This window comes from Scatophagus argus, chromosome 24, assembly GCF_020382885.2.
Source record: "Scatophagus argus isolate fScaArg1 chromosome 24, fScaArg1.pri, whole genome shotgun sequence".
NCBI classification, from domain to species: Eukaryota; Metazoa; Chordata; class Actinopteri; family Scatophagidae; genus Scatophagus; species Scatophagus argus.
In genome coordinates, this window is record NC_058516.1 from 2,437,563 (window position 1) to 2,456,024 (window position 18,462).

Consider the following 18,462-nt stretch of genomic DNA (forward strand, 5'->3'; position numbering starts at 1 on the left):
AACAGTGAAGGAGCCTGACATTTCCCGAAATCAACTGCCATCCACTGCTTAAAAACAAAAAAACCAATAACCAAGCATTACAACACCAATAAATCTTAATAATTTTATTCTTTGTTCTCATGATTTTACAAATATGATACTTCTGCAATTCAACTTTAACTGTGCAACACAATGGCATTATGGACTGTTAAACTTGACATCCTGAGAGACGTCTGTGACTCCAGGGAGCTGTGAATCCTGCACACCAAACCAAAGGGCCTCATTTATTTGTTTTAGTGTCATCTTGTGAGTGTTACAAAAACAAAAGTCGAGCTTTGCAGACAGTGGATCATTTATCCCCGTTCGCCTCTGGCCTGTTGGGTTTCTTTGTCTGCAGGATTCACTAGCAGCTTACATAAGATTATTTTTTCCCCCCACCACTGATGTAAAGACGGCTACTGTCAGGAGGGGAGGAAGTCAGGTGCCTCCCCTCCTTTCCCTCCTCCCCACAGGTCAGAGAGCGACTCCTCGGACGTGGGCTTGAATTAAGTCGTACAGTCTCTTTGGATGAGGCTGGTGGTACCTGGTCAGAGCTGCAGGGCTGCTTGTCTTTTTAGAATGGGTGATCTCGCCACAAAAAAGGGTTTTCTGGACACCAGTACAGATAAGAACAATGGCATGCAAGACTCACATACAGACCCACTTGTTATTATTTCTTTTTCTTTTTTTTTTTAATAGAAAATAAAGATTCTGACATAAGTACAAGCACTGAGCCCTCGCAAACACCCAACAGCCAAGCGTATTGGAAACTTTACGGAGGACGAACGACGCCTAAACCGACGGCGTTGAGAAGTATTGGGGGCTTGCGACGGTTAAAACCATTTCAACACAACAGCTGGTTTCTTTTCATAATCAGTAAGTCCCGTTTTAGGACATAATACAGCTCACAATTAATTATTATTTCTTCTTCTACACCTTTTGACTACAAATGTATGTGCTTTTGATTTCAAACAATTTGGGAAAAAGAGAGAGAAAGAAAATGAAGATTTGCAGGTTAACGACACTCCACCCCACCCTGGCCAATTTATTGCAAATGAAGTGATAACCTCTGAACAGCAACACACACTTCAATATGGCACAAGCATCTTAGAAATGACCTAAATGCATCGTCGTCGTGGGTGAATATCAAAAACCAAACCACACCATATCTAAAAATATTAAGACATTAACCATCATTACAGCAGAAAAGAAAACGCTCCCACCCCTCCCTCATCGAAACGCGCCGGCTCTGAAAGCAAAACTCGATCCTGGACCCCTTGGGTGAAACGCCAGAAATAATAAAATAAAAAAAAGTCTTGGTCTCGAATGCATATGAACACTGCAAATGATTAGCCTCACCAGTCGAGCTAATAAACTTCTATTATTCGTGACAGGAGCTGCAAAGTAAGACTTCAAAATCCAGGTCATTGTGCAGTTGAGGATGTCGCTTTCCTCTCTTATTCGAGGTCTGGATGACGCTTCCGCCCCCTGAAAAATGCACACTGGCCAGCAAAGTGAAGCGTGTAGTGATCTAACTTGCCCCTTTGAGGTGGCGCAAAAGGCTCAAGATCAAATTAGCAATAACGAAAAAGAATATCTGCATTTAAAGCACTCCGTTTGCTCTCAAACGTCTTTTCTGACCCGCTTTTATCGAGCTTCGTGTGTCACCTTAAGACAACTGATGTGCTTCTCTAAGTGAATGTCAGCTTTGGCACACTCGCTGCTGAGGTACCCAAATAACCAATACCAAATACTTTGTCAAGTATGGAAACTACTGTACCCCCCCTCCCACCTTCCTGCCCACCGAGGATAGTGTTGTTGCATTATACTTTATATATAGAGAGAGGAGTATTTTTCTCTAAAAATGTCTCTGGAGTGTTAAGGAGAAAAGTCTACACATGAAGGCATTCTCCTCCAGCCCTTTCTCCGAGGCCGCCACGAGGAGATCCCTCTCAGCAGCCTCATCTGCCTGCTCAACGTTAGCCCACTACAAAATCCAAATAAATATTGTTTCAAATAAGGGCAAACTGGTCAAAACAAACAAACAAAAAAACAAAAAGAAGAAGCAAAATCAATGTAGTGGCCTCATAATGTAACACAAAACTCTCAAAATACAATAAATCCATCACCGTCCCATCCTCCTCAGTTAAAGAATCAAAGAAAGAAACATTAGAGGGAAGGATATATCTAGAGTAGTGGTTGTTTTACAATGGCGCCTGTCGAGAGAGCGACTGGGCATCAGTTTGTCATGTTGCAACTTCATTAAAAACTGCTTTCTCTCCCCCCACCCCATCTCTCTTTTCTCTTCTCGCCCAGAGGTGATCATGCTGTCTGATCAAAGTCTTTGAACTTTAACCCTCGGCTCCCCTCCCTCACCCCTCCCTTCCCTATCAAACGCTCCTCCCGCTCCTCTTCCACATCTGCTCAGGAGGGAGGGACTGTTCAGTCGGCGTAGTGCATGATGGACTCCACGTAGTTGCCGGGGAAGAGACCCGTGGTCCCGTTCATCACGCCCTCGTACCAGCCGTCGTCGTTCTTCTTGATCACGTAGATGATGGCGCCCTCCTGGAACGAAAGCTCGTCCTCCTTGTCTCGAGTGTAGTCGTAGATGGCGACCACTGCATGAAAATAAAGAGGAAGAATCCTGGCTAAAAAAGAAAACAAAATCGCACTTTGCACCAAGATGAAAAATAATCCTGATTTATGCTTTAATTTCTGACATTTCTCAACATTCTCTAATGCTACTCCTTTCACTTTCAGGCTGCCTAAAACTGGAAGCCCACCTGTTTTTCAGTCACGAATGCACTACTCAAAACCACAGAGCCTGATTTTAAAATTCCAGAGGAGAAGATGCCAAGTAGATGACAGTGAATTTTGGTGAAGTGTGCATAAAATGAGTCAGCCAAATGTGTGGCATTCAGCTGTGAAGGCTGACCTTTCTCCAGGTAGTTACGTGGGGCCCAGGGCGGGTCCTCCTCGGCGTAGGGGTCACTGTACTCCACCACCGCCGACTCTTCTTCATCTTCATCGTCCTCGTAGTCCTCGGGCGGTGGAGGGGGAGGTGTAGGCTCCTCAAACACCGGCTCCTCGGCGGGTGGAGGTGGGGGCGGCACGTCTGAGACTGGAGACAGTTTTGAGGCGGACATGAAGAAAAAGAGGACAAATTAGATGCCGAGAAAGAGGCACATCAGTCAGGGACACAGACGACTGGAGAAGGAACAGACATAACAGATGCATTTAGACTGCATTTTCATGCTCAATGCTGTGTATTTTATTCAGCGTGCAAACCAAAAGGAAACAGTGCAACCACAGACAGCACTTTACTGATGCTGCACTGGAAGACCATTAAATTCAGTCAAAGAATGGTGTGACACAACAGGAACATAACGTGCATATAAAGAAACGATCCAGAGAAATCAGAGTGAGGATACAAACACGTTATCATGCTCATGAACACACACACACAAACATGCTTCACGTGTTCCTTCACTCTTTTCACCAGCAGTCAACCACCAACATTTGCGTCCAGAGAGACGAGTCATTACCCCCCCACTTAGACACAAGTCAGGACTGTTTAAACATGTGGTGTCAGAGCAATAAAATGACATGTGACTATGGGGTAAATGGCTTGTAATCCAGTGGATTAAAAATGTTTCCTGTTTCACATCCTGTTTTCATTTTGGGTTGAAAAGTTTTAAGATCAGAACCATCACTTTTCATGCTTGACCACTGTTAAAGGATTCATTCGGTGTCTTTCTTAATGTCACCAAATCTCATCAAAAGACTAAAACAACGACTAACTTGTCCAAGAAGTATTTTCTGTCCATCCAAACTCTGATATATCTTACTCCTTGTGTCCAGGTCTGTATCACATCCCTTTGTTTTTCCAGTGGAATACTTATTGTGATGCAAAGCCTAAATGTGGACACAGCATTTCCCAGACCCAGCTGATGTTGGAGGTTGATCACTTGTTTACTCCAGTAAGACAATATTCCACCAAACACTGAAACAAACTGTTACGGAGAGGACTCAAAACGAATGGCGGGCATGCAGGGGGAGCGAGGGACTAAATGCCACTTACTAGTCTCCTGAACTCGGGCCACAAAGCCCATCAGAGGCAGCTGAGGGGTGATCTGCATGGAGGGGGGAGGGGGCGCGAGCGGGCCGGCTATCACCAAACAGTATCAACACACAGAGATGGAGGGGGCCATAGCCAGAGATAGGGAGGTGTGAGAAGAGAAGGATCAGAACAGCAAAGACATGAGAAAATGAGGTTAGAATAAACAACAAAAGGGACAGAAAAGAGTTGAAGAGGAAGAATAAATGCAACAGTTACAGTGTGTAGCAAAGCACAGACCTGAGATGTCATTATTAATCATTTTTCTTCTAACCTGGGGTGTACAGGTAGCAATATAACAATAATAAGGATAAAACATGTAGGGCGGACCAGGCTTAATGTTTTTCCACAGAGAGTTAAGATGAAAAGTTGGCTGACGACACAAAATTGCAAATAGCAGTGAACACAGGATGACGGTGAAGCAAAGTTAATGGGAAATGACAAAACACAAAACCATACAGGAGGTCTTTTCACTGAAGATGCAGATACAGAAACCTTCAATCTGAAAGGCTTGGAGAGATGTTGGACTCGAAAATGGTCAATTTAACACAGAAAATATGAAAAAAAGGCATGAATAAACAGGGAGTTGAACTGAGCAAAGCAATGCAATGCATTTTAGCACAGAACTTTTCTAGGCAAACCTGAAGTACAAATATATACAAACTGACCACTATTACACGTGTAACTGTGAGGACTGCGTGGAAAAAAAAATCAAAGTGTGATGACTACAAAGGGTGTCTTGTCCACATATGTTAAAATAATAAGTGCAGTTGATGAGAGTGGCACCTTGGTTCTGGGCGAAGTGTGGTCCACCATTGAGCTGGCTCTGGTTGTGGGCCATGTTGGGCTGACCGGTGACGGACGAGGGTCGGCGGTACGGCAGCGAACCTCCCACCTGCTGGTTTTGGGGCTGCTGCACTGGGCGGTTCATGCTGTAGAACTGAGGAGCACCTGAGGGGAGTCAACAGCAGGGGGCAGCAAAGAATCATTTAACAAGGGTGGAGAGGAAGAGGAGTAGCGGCTTCACTTCTCATCCCTCTGGTGCCAGGACAGTAAGGTCAAGAGAATTTAGTCTTGCGGAAATTTCTGTTTGCAGTAGCACAATATATCTCAGAGATGTGATCCTGCAGTCTGTCACCTGCAGGCTCCTTGTTTTTTGGAGTTGTTGTACAGTCTACTCACGAGCTGAACATTTGGTTAGTCAGAACTAATTAAGCCTGTTTATAACATTTGCACAGATTTTAGAGAAGCTTTTGCTTGACAGAAATTTAATTTTCCTACTGGAGTTTTCTTGTGTCAAATATATTCAGTCCTTTATCCATTTTACTGTCGAGTCCCTTCATTCCAATTGTCTATCATTTCTATTTCTTTCTATATCTATATGTTCACATGTGCATGAGACTGTTTTACTTCTTTACTTACTGCTTTTTAGTCATCTGTTGTATTCCAAGCACTAAGAATAGAAATAATCACAGCGTACAAACACTCACTCTAAAGGTGAAAATATTACTTAATTTTTTAACGCTGTAAGCAGTTGTGGTAGAACACATTCTAACCTTTGTAATGCAATGAATGAATCACATTTTATAGAGGGATCACCTCCAGTCCACCCACACGTCGCCTAATTAGAGCCGCTCATGAATGAGAAATGTGTGGCAGGATATGTCTCCAGAATTCCTCAGTATTAACATTTGGCTAATGTTCCTTCTCCACCGTGAATGGCAGCACTGCACATTAACTGATAATTACAATCTGCAGCCACAGAACTTAACTTGCACACAACAAAAGAAGATACACGCACGACTGGAGAATTCACTGTGCAAGCATTTCACCACACAGCTCATGCATTATACATCAGAACATCATCATCGTCAACACAGACACAGGCAGCTGATGACAAGCTGTGAGGGATGAAGAACAGAGCAGCAGAGGAAAATGGAAAATCTGAAGCAGGTGGCAGAAGAGCGGCACATCCAACATCCAGATACTCTAAACAGTCCTGATAAATATCCTGACGTGGAAATCTCTACAGTAAACTGTGAGGCTCAGTTTATTTTCTCACACTTAACTGTTGGCGGACAAAAGTGGTGTAGGTCACAAAATGAGCGCCTTCCTTTGAAATGCAGATTCAACACTCAGTACTGTATTTCTCTGATTAAGTGTGCAGCCCTTGAGAGATGAAAAGCTGTAAAGTGAACCTGAAATCCTGGGTATCCCTTGATACTAATGATATAGACCTTGGTAGCAGTCAACAGGCAGAGCAAGCAGTCATGACATGCCAGGGGATGAGCACATCTGGGTCTTGCAACCAGGAGGATGGAGGGTGTGCAGGGGAGTGGATGAGCTTCTCCCACCGGGTTAAACTCACCTTGTGCAGGGTTGCCGTAAGAAGCGGGGCCTGTGCCAGTAGGGGCTGCAGAGGCAGGGAGCTGGGGAGGGGGCGGGGGTACAGGCGGGATCTCTACAGGTGGATTAGGGGCCTGTGGGGGGCCGTCTAGGGCAGAGATGGGGGGTCCAGGGGTAGCGGAAGTGTTCGGGGGAGGTTTAGCTGGGTTAGATGAGGCAGGGGCTGAAAGTGAGGTGTCGAAGGCAAGGAGGAAAGAAGGTAAAAAAGGAAGGAGAGAAGAGACAGGTGATGGAGGTCAAGACAAGAGTGAGAAGGAAGGAAAGGATTCCAGTTGATCCAGGGTTCCTACAACTCATCCTCATTCCACTTTGATACTATTAATTTCACACCTAAAGCATGTAGGAATCCTGGATGCTGAACAAAGATTAGTCAAGTTAGTTTCAGGCTCATAGAGATCCTGCATTCAGCTGCTCAGAGAGGAAACAGGAAGGTTACCTGGGAAGGCGGAGGGCGGGGCCGGGGTCGGCACAGCGATGGGCACGCCCACGCTGCCGCTACCGCTGTTCTCTCGGCTGCTGCTGCGACTGCTGCTGGGGTGGCTGCCTCCGCTGCTCCCACTGCTGGTGGCGAGTTGGGCAGCAAACATGTCAGACCAAACGCTCAAACACACTCCGGTCACACTGTCGTACACTCACACTGTGCTGCCCTGATTTTTTTGTCCACAGTCAAAATCAAATATTCATGTGTCACTTCTTTTTTGACCAAACATTTCCAGGAAGTATGGAGCCACAGGAGCTTAAGCCAGGTTTCTACTGTTACTCTCATAACTGAAAAAACTTAATTTTTAGACACACAGAAACATCAATAACATAATCATTGTGCTGCTGAGTATTTAGACGAGGGTTTTATGGAGAATCTAAGAATATCTCTGCATGTCTGTGAAGGATCTCATCTTGGGAGACATTGGGTTGACAGGACTGTGGGGGCGACGCTGCCTATTTAATGACTAAAATACCCAGGAAAGTAAGTTTAATAAGAAATTAAAAAAATCAAATTAAAAATGAAGAAATAAAGTTTTGCCTCACTTGGTACATGAATTTTGTACCAATTTTCTTTGGCACATGAATTTGTTTTCAATAAGTGGCACAAGAAATGTTCACCCGTCATTGTAACGCTGATGCTTGCCACATTTGCTGGTTTCTTATTGTGTAAGCAAAGCTGTGCCATAAAAAGAACCAGAAATAGTTCTCATCTGGCTTTCTAAAAGGTAAGGTTCTGAGTTTCTGAAATGGTTCCTGGGCCCCTTGAAAGGTTCCTCTAGTGAAAATAGGCTAACACAGATAATTTACTTTCAACACAGCTGTGATATTTTATTCTGGAATAAAATTCCTTCATGAAACTGTCTCATCCTGCCTTGTATTCCAGTTTTAACCAACCTAGAACAACACAGTTCAGTTAAATTGTGTTCAACATGTTGAAATCTTCCTGTTTCCTGGCTTCACAATAACTCAGATTATTAATGTGGCACCCTAAAGAGTACTGATGTGTTAGCGTGAGCCGTTATGCCTTTGAAATGACTATGTCACAGTGATATAAAAAAAAAAAAAAAAAAAAAGCTGCTGGAAGCCTCACCGAGGACAACATGAGACAGGTGACGCAGCGGTGACACAAGACAAAGACGAAGATATGAGACGCTGTAAAAAAAAACCAGGAAGCATCGAGACACATGGGGCAGACTTTTTGAGTGCATTGTGGAGAGATGAAGAAAATGAGCCGTGGATGGTGTGGTGCAGATAAAGACTTGTGCTGAGAGGAGAGGCTGGGAAAGTTTTCTATTTCCAGACTAGAAATTTCAAAAACACTTGGCCGACAGATGGGGCGCAATGACGAAACTTTCCATGTTGTCCCCCCCAAAAAACCCCAAGCTTTTACTTCTCTCATGGCAGACAGGAGAATCTATCTATATCTCTGCATGTCTGGGATGAAAGGATCTCATCTTGGGAGATGAGCTGACACTGGGTTGACAGGACTGTGGGGGCGACGCTGCCTATTTAATGACTATTACCATAGGAACCTGCATCCCGCCGTGCTAAATACAGCTCTGAATCTCTACGCCGTCCTCATTTCTTTGCCCTTATCTGAACAGTCAGGAGAGCATACAGGTGAGGGATTTCCAAATAAATTGTCAGTCTGGGCTTTTCCCTGAGAGCTGTTGCACAAATAGGTTAATGTGGGTCAAACTTGTGAGTTAAGTTGGAAAAAAACTGAGAAGAGCGTAAAAATGCTGACACTTTCCACACGAGGAGTCAGAAGAACAAATAGAAGGGAAAGGGCATGTTAAAGAGCTGGCTCCCATTCTTAAGTGTGGGAGATGAGAAGAAGGGGGGGGTGGGATAGAGGAAAAAGGGGCGTGTTTAAGAAGTGTAGAGAGGCATGCTGGGAAGGGGGAGGGGGGTACCTGTACGTGCGGTTCCTCTGATTAACGGATGCAGTGCGTGCAGGGCTCTGCTGGGGGTGCGGCATGTTGCGCGTCGGGCTCGAGACGTAGTCGTTAGGGACAACGGGTGGACGCACCGGCTCAAGCGTCCTATAGGGGGAGTTGCGCCTGCGAGAGGGTCAGGAGGACAGGAGTCGAGGGGGGAAGAGGGTAAAGGGGGGGCATCCACAGAGAAGTGTAGGGGGGAGGGGAGGAGGAGGAGAGCAAGAAACAAACAAGTGCAAACTTAAAAAAATGGGGTATGACAGGTGGTGAACATTGAACATCGGGGTTGGCTGAGGTGAGGTGTCAAGACGAAAAGCTGCTACTGGCTCAAAAATCACACAACATGAGCAAATCTTTATTGAAACATAACAATAGTTTTTATATATTTATAATTATATATATATGTATATTTTTCTATCCTGCACTAACAATGAGAATCTGTACGATTATCTATCATTCAAAGTCAGCTGAAGGAGGATATGTTTTTTCATATTTTAACTGCCGTGTCTCTGATGCAGAGACAATAAGGGCTTGGAGCATCACACTTTGTTTTGTTTTGTTTTTTTTTTTTTTGGACAGATGTTTGTGTTTTGAGCTTGAACTGCTTTGGCGTTTTCACTTCAAGAGATTCTGAAATTACACAAGATATTTCAAGGGGCCTGCAGGATTAAATTCCCATCTGTCCTGCTAAACTGTCCCTGAGCAAGACTGAACTCCTGTCTACATATTCTGAACCAGAAATCTGCAAGTTTGTTAAATAAAAACATGGAGTTTCTTTTAAACCCAACAGCAGCACTATGCTGACGATGTCCTGAGTTTTAATAAGAGGCAAAAGAAAAACATAACCTTGACATTTATTGATCTGGGCCTGAAAAGATGTACTGGCATATTAATTTCCCTGCTGTCAGGGAATGAGTGACCCATCTCTGAGCACTGTTGCTATGGCAAAACACTGCTATGAGGAATATGGGGCAGCCAGAAGTGGGTGGGCTGGGTCACAAACACACAACTGAAAGCAAAGTGGAAAAACAAACAAACAAACAGGAAGTTGAGTAATAGAAGAGAAACAGTAAATTAAAAGTAAGATGTCCGCCTGGAGGTGCATCATGGAGGGTTGGAGCTGTGGTTGATCGGCATGCGTCTTGAAGGGACAGAAACACACACACGCCTTTCAAGGTCAGTATGGAAGGATGGACACACTCAATCATTCAAAGTCAGACGCAGACAGAGGGGGCTGACGTACACACACATTTCCACACGTGTACACTGAAAACGCGAACAGCATTCGACGCCCACAACGTTTATGTGCTGCACTAGCAGAGTCCCTGTGGGATAAGAGACACCTTCAACAGTCAGGCACGCAGAACAGAAAACATCACAAACATCTCCGTCTTTGGACAACATTAACAGAGCTTCCCATGATGTCGACTCTAATTAACGCAGAGTGACAAACACACTATCAGGGTGAGAAGTCACCACACGCTACTGACTAAACCGTAGCAATTCAAAAGCAAATACCAGGAAGTTTTAGCAAATCAGTACAAAACTAATCTGTAAACAACACAAATAAATTTTATTTAATTAATCAGCAATTATTTTAAACAGCCTATCGTATGACATGTCTCCCTTTCTAAAGTTAATAAAAAAATAATCTGCAAACCATAAATCTAAAATTATGATTATCAGGAGTGTGAACCTAATTAACGGTTGTTTTGAGACCCAATCATTCCATTTATTCATGTATACTTAATCTATTGCTACGCTTTTCAAAACACATCTTTGCCACTCTTATACTTTCTTGTTTTCATAAGTCAACATACACAGCAATACTGTTACATCTGCGAAAACTAAAACTGGCCTTTAATATCGACCACACTGATGCATCGCTCAGGCCTGAATATTGATTGAGCATGACAAACTGCTAAGACGCTTGGTCTCAGCAGTTTGTCATGCTCATTAAGCGAAGCAGAACAAAGTGAAGACAAAACTGAATGTGATGCAGCTCACGGCTGATGGTAGTTTCCCACCCTGGTTGGTAGTGTCATCATGAAAGCTTGAATTTCTGATGGCGACCTTTGCGATAATGTTCTCCCCATGCTATGGCATTAGGCTAATGCCAATAAAAGGCTGAAAACCATGAGATACAAGAGCTCACCACCTGCACAAAGGTCTGCTAACACACTGGTTCAGTTGGAAAACAGAAGAGCTTTAAAGAACCAATTACATGCCTTCTTTGTATTTTATCAAACTGAAAGCTGAAATGTCACCATTTTCAGCCTGAGGCAGCAAGCTGGCTGTGTGGTTTGCAGGAAGGTTTGCTTTCAGACCGCGGCACTTTCTGAATGGACTTTGCATGCCGTCAACCTCCTGCAGTCAAAACACATGCAAGTCAGGAGACCTGGAGACTCCGAGCTGACTACAATAAATGAGCCTCAAGCTCCTTTCACTCTCAAATCTGCCTACAGCAACAATTGTTAAGTCTGTGCTGCTACAACAGGTACATCAGACATGACTGAAGTTCTAACAATTAAAAAAAAGCTCATTTAACACTGAAGAAAAACCATAAAAGAGCCAAATTTCAGAATGGAGTTTGATGCGAAAATCTCTTCTGCATCAAGAGACTCCCAACCTCGTCTCTCTGGCACAGATGAAAAACCAAAACAAAGAGCAACACTGTGATGAGAGCTGGCACCGAAAAGCTTTTTAAACCACCCCAAGGACACTAATTAAACAAGAAGCATAAAGAGCGATGATGAAACTGGGAGCAACCAGGTCCATCTGAAGGGCTTGTGGTTTTATTCCCGAAGCCACAAAAACATGCCTCTGACGGACAGAACTCTGCATCCCTGACAAGTCCACGTGAACTTGCGACACCTTGGTACTGGTACATACCCAAGGGTCCCTTTCCCTGACATGGGCGGGCTGGGGGGCTTCTGTGTGGGGGGGTTGGTGCGAGGGAGTCCGCCTCCTCCTCCGGTCTTCATGTTCTGAGCACTGGCCTACAGGAGGAGAAAGCGCATGTAAAAATCTTTTGGTGAACCAAAGTTAAAACATATAAATGAAAACAATCACAACATAAACACTCTTTAATGGTAGTCTTCTGCCTGGCATTTCCAGGATTGCGTTTATTCACTTTTTTGTTGAGTCAGATGAGGAAATTGGTTTTACTTTCATAACTGTACGCTGAACAGACATGAGATCGACTCAGTTCACTCTAGACAAAAAGCAAATAAGCATATTTCTCAAAATGTCAAACTAATCATTTAACAAAAGCAAATACACTCCAGAAAAGAAAGAAAGAAAACAAATAGACTGTTCTCACAGCAATAAAATAAAGAAAAAAAATCCCACTCAGAAATCACAAACACACCTCCCTGTTATGAGGCTTTTACTTTGAAAGTCTTACCTTAAACCTTTGCAACCACTAAGGTTGATTATAAAGATAAAATTGGGCAAGCAGACAGAGAGAGAAGAAGAAATCAGCGGATTAATGTGTGAATACAGAGAGGCAAACAACAATTATTCATGCATGTGCTACATAAAGACAAGCTGGTGAGACTCAGCCAACAATGGCCCAGTGTTAAAATCTGACGAATTCCTTCTTTGAGACCTTTGTCAGGTCAGAGCCAGTGATTTGATTTTCTGAGAAACAAGCTCGTCTTTGTTCACAAAGACGGTGGGAGACTTAGCTTTACAAAATCAGCAGCTTTCATCATTTTAGTCAATGAAATAATCATTGCACAGGAGCCTGTTAGCAGTAGCAGGAGACAGATTTACAACAACAGGGAGCGCATTTCCCTGAATTTATGTCCTGGGTGACATTGGTTTCCCACCCTGGTGAGAAGCCTGAATCATTGATTTTTTTCTTAAATTACTTGTCACTGAAACCCAACAGTGATTGTGTGACCTCGAAAAGCCCTTTCCATTATATTTTCAGCAGTGAGGAACCCACATTAACACAAACACAATCCCTTTTCTGACTGCCACTTGTCTTCCAGACATTTTCTCAAAAAGTAAACTCACATTTACGCTCTACAGAGGTGGCCCTTAGTCTTTGTTGCGTGTGAACCATTTTGAACCCGATGAGCATTTGTGAGAGTTTCAATCAAATGGTGACTTTTTAGCTTCTAAGATTATTTAACTTTAATAATTTTTAAAAGCCTGACGAAGTAAAACTACACAGTACTTCTCACAAAACTTAATTTTGTTCTCTAATACATTATTTCTAAAGCCTACACAGGAAATCACTACTCTAGAGTAAATTAAATCTCTAAACTGGCTTATAGACGGTGTGTATCACCACTGCTAATTTTCCTGCCAACCCTGATCCAAACACATCTGTTTCACTTTAAATACCATCACTGAACCAACAGAGCTTAATTAAGGCCTTTACATTTCCATTGGCAGCAGTGATTCATCCATACAATTAAGTCTAAGTGATAAAATTAAGGGGAGAAGAACAAAATGACCACCTTGACGCCGTGGCCCATGTCGTCTAGCAAGCTGTAGTCGATGGGCTTGCGGATGTAGCGCACAGGCCTCTCGGGATTGGCTGGTGCGATGATCTTGTGCGTGCGGGAGGTGTTCTTGTTGGTGGTGAGGATGCCAATCTCCCGCCGGGCTACCTTCTCTTTGTGGATGTCCACCGTCTGAATACAAGAGGATGACATGTTTTCTTTTGATTTCATTTATTTTTCTTTTAAATTCAAAGTCAACCGGATGCTGCCTATTTCCTTCATCTCAAAAGTCGACTGTCTCTTCATCATGAGGGAGTGTCTTTGTTTCAGACTGCTCCGTCTGTATCCAACTCCACCAAATATTGTTGTACGTTGAAGAAAATGTTTAACGTCATCCAACTTGTGGGATCAGCCCAAAAAGATTGTTTTTGTTTTTGTGCAGCTCCAACAGGCACCTACACATTTGCCTCCACTGATGTGCACCGTCTCTACCTAAGCCACAAGGCTCCCTCTCCAACTAAGTAAGTTTAACCTGTAATAACTGCCAACTATTATTATTATTACTATAATAATAATAATAATAGAATATTTGAGTTCAGTGATAACAAGTCTAACATTCTTTTGAAAGGACAACATATGAATAGCTTTTTGGCTTCTTTAAAACTTTAAGATAACTATGTAATTTGCATTCATAATTCTTGGTGGCCCAAAGCTAATTTGTGCCATTTACAGTTGCCAACCTGCGAGATGTGGTTGATGGAGGACTCCATGCGGCGGAGCTGCGAGGCCTGGATGTCGAGCATCTGCAGGACATTGTTGGCCAGCGTATTGATCAGGTAGGCTACGCTGGCAAGAGACTGGGTGGTGTAGTTCTTGGTCTCCTCCAGCGCCCGTTGCTTGTCTGGAGACTGAAAAAGAGAGGGGAAAAAAAGTTTTTAAAAAAATATATTTTACATTTTACACCGCGCAAGGGAGGCTGTCGGACATCTATACTGATCGAGGAGGGTGAAAGTTCTGCTCGTCTTGTGTTTAAACCTGCAATTTCTTCATTAAAACACGAGGGGTTTACTCTCATTTAGAAAACTTAATGTCATCTTTGCAGCATCATAAGACACACAAAAAAAAGAATCAGCCACACACTGAAAAATTAAAAACACATACTGGAATCTGAATGCAGTTTGTGGAAGCAGGATGGAGGGAAACTGCTGCTTCAAAGCTTTTGGTGCCAAGGACATTTTAGTGAGGTGAAAAAAAAAAAACAAACTTTAATAGCTGGGGAGCAATAAAGCTGCAGCCAGTGTGAAAGGCGGGCCGTGGGTACAACGTGGGCACATCAACAGGAGCATCAAAGGGCAGATGGATCAGCTAATGTTCCTGCTGGGAAACTGTGTTCTTCAAACACAGCATGCAAGGTTGAGCTCTGACAGAATGTGTGGAGTTAATTACTTAAATAAAATATTTCAAGCAAAAAAAGTCTTGTTAAACCCGTCTACTGGGAAAACCCTGCAAACATCAAAAGTTTGGTCTTTTTACTTCAAAAATGGCTGATGATGATCACCCAAATTAGTTGCTGACTATTTTTCTACCACTTGACTAACTGTTTCAGCTCTAGTTTGTAAAATTAGAAGAGAGGTAACTCTTTTACATCTCTTTACTATCCATAATTTGTAATGATTTGCTTGCTTTACCAATTAATCTACTGATTGTTTTTCAAGCATTTAGGTTATAAAATGGCCGTCACAGTTTCCAAAATCCCATATTGCTTATTTTGTGTGACAACAGTCCAAAACCATTCGTTATCTGCTTTTCAAACCAGCACGTGTTTACTTCGGTGTGGATCACATCGCAACAGATTCATTACAACACGCCCAAACTGACCCTTCAGGCTGTGATTAGATACCGACTGATTTCATTTACGGTAATCTGTTCAGTTTAAAATTACAGCTATGCTGCGAGAGCCACCTGTCAGAATAGGTCCACAAAATAAGGCCTTCCCATAGATTTACTTGGATTCCTGTTGCAGTCCTGAGATGCTGACAACAAGTCAGCTGTAAATCATGAAACGGTCTCACTATTAGATTTTACTCGACTACTGTAAAATAGCGCAGATGCATCCTGAATCAGAATAACTCAGGTCTGATTTTAACTTAACTGATCAGAACAAAAGGCAGCACAATAAAGCTTCAAGCAGGGGTGTCCCCGCTAGTTGAAACAGCAGCACCTTTAGTGGTAACAAGTCTATTCCCTTTTATGTGAAACAGAGCATGCTGGTGATGCAAGATACTTTTCTGGTGGAATCACACAGTGCGATCCAATCCAACAAATCATCTGACACACAGCCTTCAAGCAAACAGCATCATTTGAGGGAGTGTGGAGGGTGCAGCATTGCCTGAGAATGAGAACGAACAGGTTATGTGGCAAAAGTTGGGAGTGTAGATGTTGCTGCAGGGCAGAAAGAGACTTTTTTTTTTATGTACGGGCCACATTCACAAACAGATCTATGATACAGTATTTTGCTGTAGATGCAAGGACCACAGTAAGGATTGGTGCAGCAACAAAAACTTCAAGGAAATGGTGACTCACGTGCCACTGATAAAAAAACTGTATTTAATACTGACTGGCCACATCTTGCTGACACCTGATCTGCTTAGCAAGTCATCTTGGTGCATCCCTACTTGTAAACTTAAAATAAGTTTATCAAATTAAAAAGATAAAATTCTGAGAATGAAATGAAGAATGAATGAAGCTACAATCACTAAAAACAGCACAAATCATGTACAAGTAGTATGAACAAACTACGACCTAAAGGTACCCAGAAGTTGTTGAGATGAGAGTCAGTGTGATTTGAGAGGAATGTTTTGGCCTAAGTACAGTAGGGACTATATGGTCTTGTAGGGAATAATTAGCATTTTTGTTGTTTTTATTCTACTTTTCCCAAATTCTTTGTGTAATTGTTTACAGACCATCATAAATTTCAAAGTAGCTGGTAAAACATTTAACATCATACTCTTAGTTACTCCAGTGGGTTTTGTTGGCTGAAAATGTTTTCAGCAACCTAAAAACATTAACAGTTTTATAAAGAAATCCATCTACTCTTTATTTCACAACCTTTAATCAACAGTTTCTTTCACATCAGTGTTCCCAGATACAATCCACACTTGACTGCAACAAGCCAGTCTTACTCCTCAAGAAGAATGTGGGAACTTAAAATAACTCTGGGACAAACTTAAGCATTGGAATAATAAAACAGTAATATTATAGCATAAAAATGAGGGAGGTGCTGCAGCTACAAAAGGAAAAATCAAAGACCTGTGTTTTCCTGGATAGAGCAGTCTTTACATCAGAGAATTTATCACACACTCTCACAGAAACCGACTAATAAATTCAATTCAACAAGTGTCCATTCCTATATGAATTACATTGCACAAAACCTGGCTTAAAGGCAGACGTGGCAGGGTGAAGATGTAAATTAGAGCTTAGAGGGAGAGGTGAAAGATCCCACTAAATATCCCTCTGACAAATACTTCTGTCCAGCTGATCTATAAGTGGTAATACCCATGTGACAGCAGCTGGGAAAACATTGCAGGGTGAGAAGAAACCAGGGCAGTCTGCCAGACAGCAAGCTGCCAACATCCAAGGGCCGCCAGCACCACCTCCTCCTCCTCCTCCTCCTCCTCCTTTATGGGGCAACCTGTCAGACCTGATCAACCCTGTTCATCAAGGATGTCAAATTTCAGTATCACGCCTCCCTACCAACACTCGCCCCAAATGTCTATCCCTGTGTGATAACAGGCATATAAAGTGTGGGAGATGAAGCTCAGGTAACCAACATTACTGAAAAGGTGATAACACATTACAAAAGCTTTGAGTGGGATTGCACTCATACACACACAAGCCAGAATTCTATGCAAATCAACAGCACATTCACCACATCTTTCACTGAAACTGACTGAGGGATGCAATATTACACTATCTTCCCTAAGCCGAATAACACTGCATGAATGAAGGTCATCAATAAGCTACACAGGCTTGAAATCGAGCATTTCCAGGGGTTAAAAGCTATAATTCATCGTTATTATGCAGTTGCAGGAGAGGAACATTGTGTCTCAGTCAAACGTAATAATTCTGTGGTTGTTGGTAACATTGTCACAGTGCTTAATCTTCTGTCAACCAAAGCTCATTTGAGATTAATCTGGCTTGATATCGCGTCCTATATCTCCGACCGGTGCATAATCAGCTGACTGCTTTAGTGGCAGTGATTGATCCCGCAGAGAGCAGAGAAATTGATTTTCACGGTCCCTGTTTGGTCGTTCAGTCCGTGGGTGATGCCGAGCAGCTGACTAGCAGGCTACCAAGCTAACGCGATAGCTCACGATGGATGTACAAGTCACACACAATGTTAAATTGCTGAAAATGTGAAGCCATAAGCACTCATGAAACCCACTGACGTGAATGAAATGGGGACAGGAAAATCAAAGTGTTAGCTATGTGAGAAAAATGCCATGGCAGCGAGTTGTTTTTGCGTTAGCCGAGGCTAGTTAGCTAACACGGCTGCACCACATCGGCAACGTTAACAACAGCTAGCCTAGCATCAGCTCGCCCCACCGTGGTATCGCCAGTGATGCCCGTCAAAATAATGAAACTACGCCGCCTTTTCTTACACACCCGTGGTAGCCTACCTGCACATAGTTGCTCTCGCAGTATTCCGCGACTCTTTCCAAATTGGTGAAACTGTCTAGTAGTGCGCTTCGTCCTGCTGGAATCTCCTCTTCCAGAAGCATTTGTAGCTCCGCCATTTTCACATCTTTAGCGGAGAGGAGTAGTATGTGTGTGTGCGTGTACGCGGGCTCACTGGCGCCACCGCGGGCCGTTTGTGGTACTGCAGGGCTCTCCCAGGAGCCGGGGCTCCCAAAATTAATAAAGTTTAAAGCAGAAATACATTAAAGCAGACTCACAGTTGGCTAAGTGATTTCGTGGTTAGCAAAATAGCTTTTTAAGTGCATGTAATTTTTTTTACTGGAGTCACACTTACATTAGTTTT

General features: G+C 43.0%; 1 protein-coding gene across 7 annotated transcripts; it reads right to left on the reverse strand.

Annotated features, from left to right (window-relative positions):
• Positions 1–89: 89 nt before the first annotated feature.
• LOC124055651 (abl interactor 2-like) lies at positions 90–18,308 on the reverse strand. 7 transcript variants are annotated; one of them, XM_046382652.1, is made up of 11 exons: positions 18,101–18,308; positions 14,162–14,329; positions 13,437–13,613; positions 11,857–11,963; positions 8,941–9,087; positions 6,978–7,099; positions 6,504–6,704; positions 4,922–5,086; positions 4,100–4,186; positions 2,954–3,139; positions 90–2,636 (listed from the first exon to the last, which is right to left on the reverse strand). In XM_046382652.1, the coding sequence occupies exons 1-11, from the start codon at positions 18,215–18,217 to the stop codon at positions 2,461–2,463; spliced, it is 1,653 nt and encodes a 550-aa protein (XP_046238608.1). In that variant the 5' UTR covers positions 18,218–18,308; the 3' UTR covers positions 90–2,460. The 7 variants fall into 7 exon arrangements, with proteins under 7 accessions (XP_046238608.1, XP_046238607.1, XP_046238609.1 ...); XM_046382651.1 differs by having other exon boundaries at positions 6,978–7,102; positions 18,101–18,307; XM_046382653.1 differs by lacking the exon at positions 4,100–4,186 and having other exon boundaries at positions 6,978–7,102; positions 18,101–18,307.
• Positions 18,309–18,462: the final 154 nt, after the last annotated feature.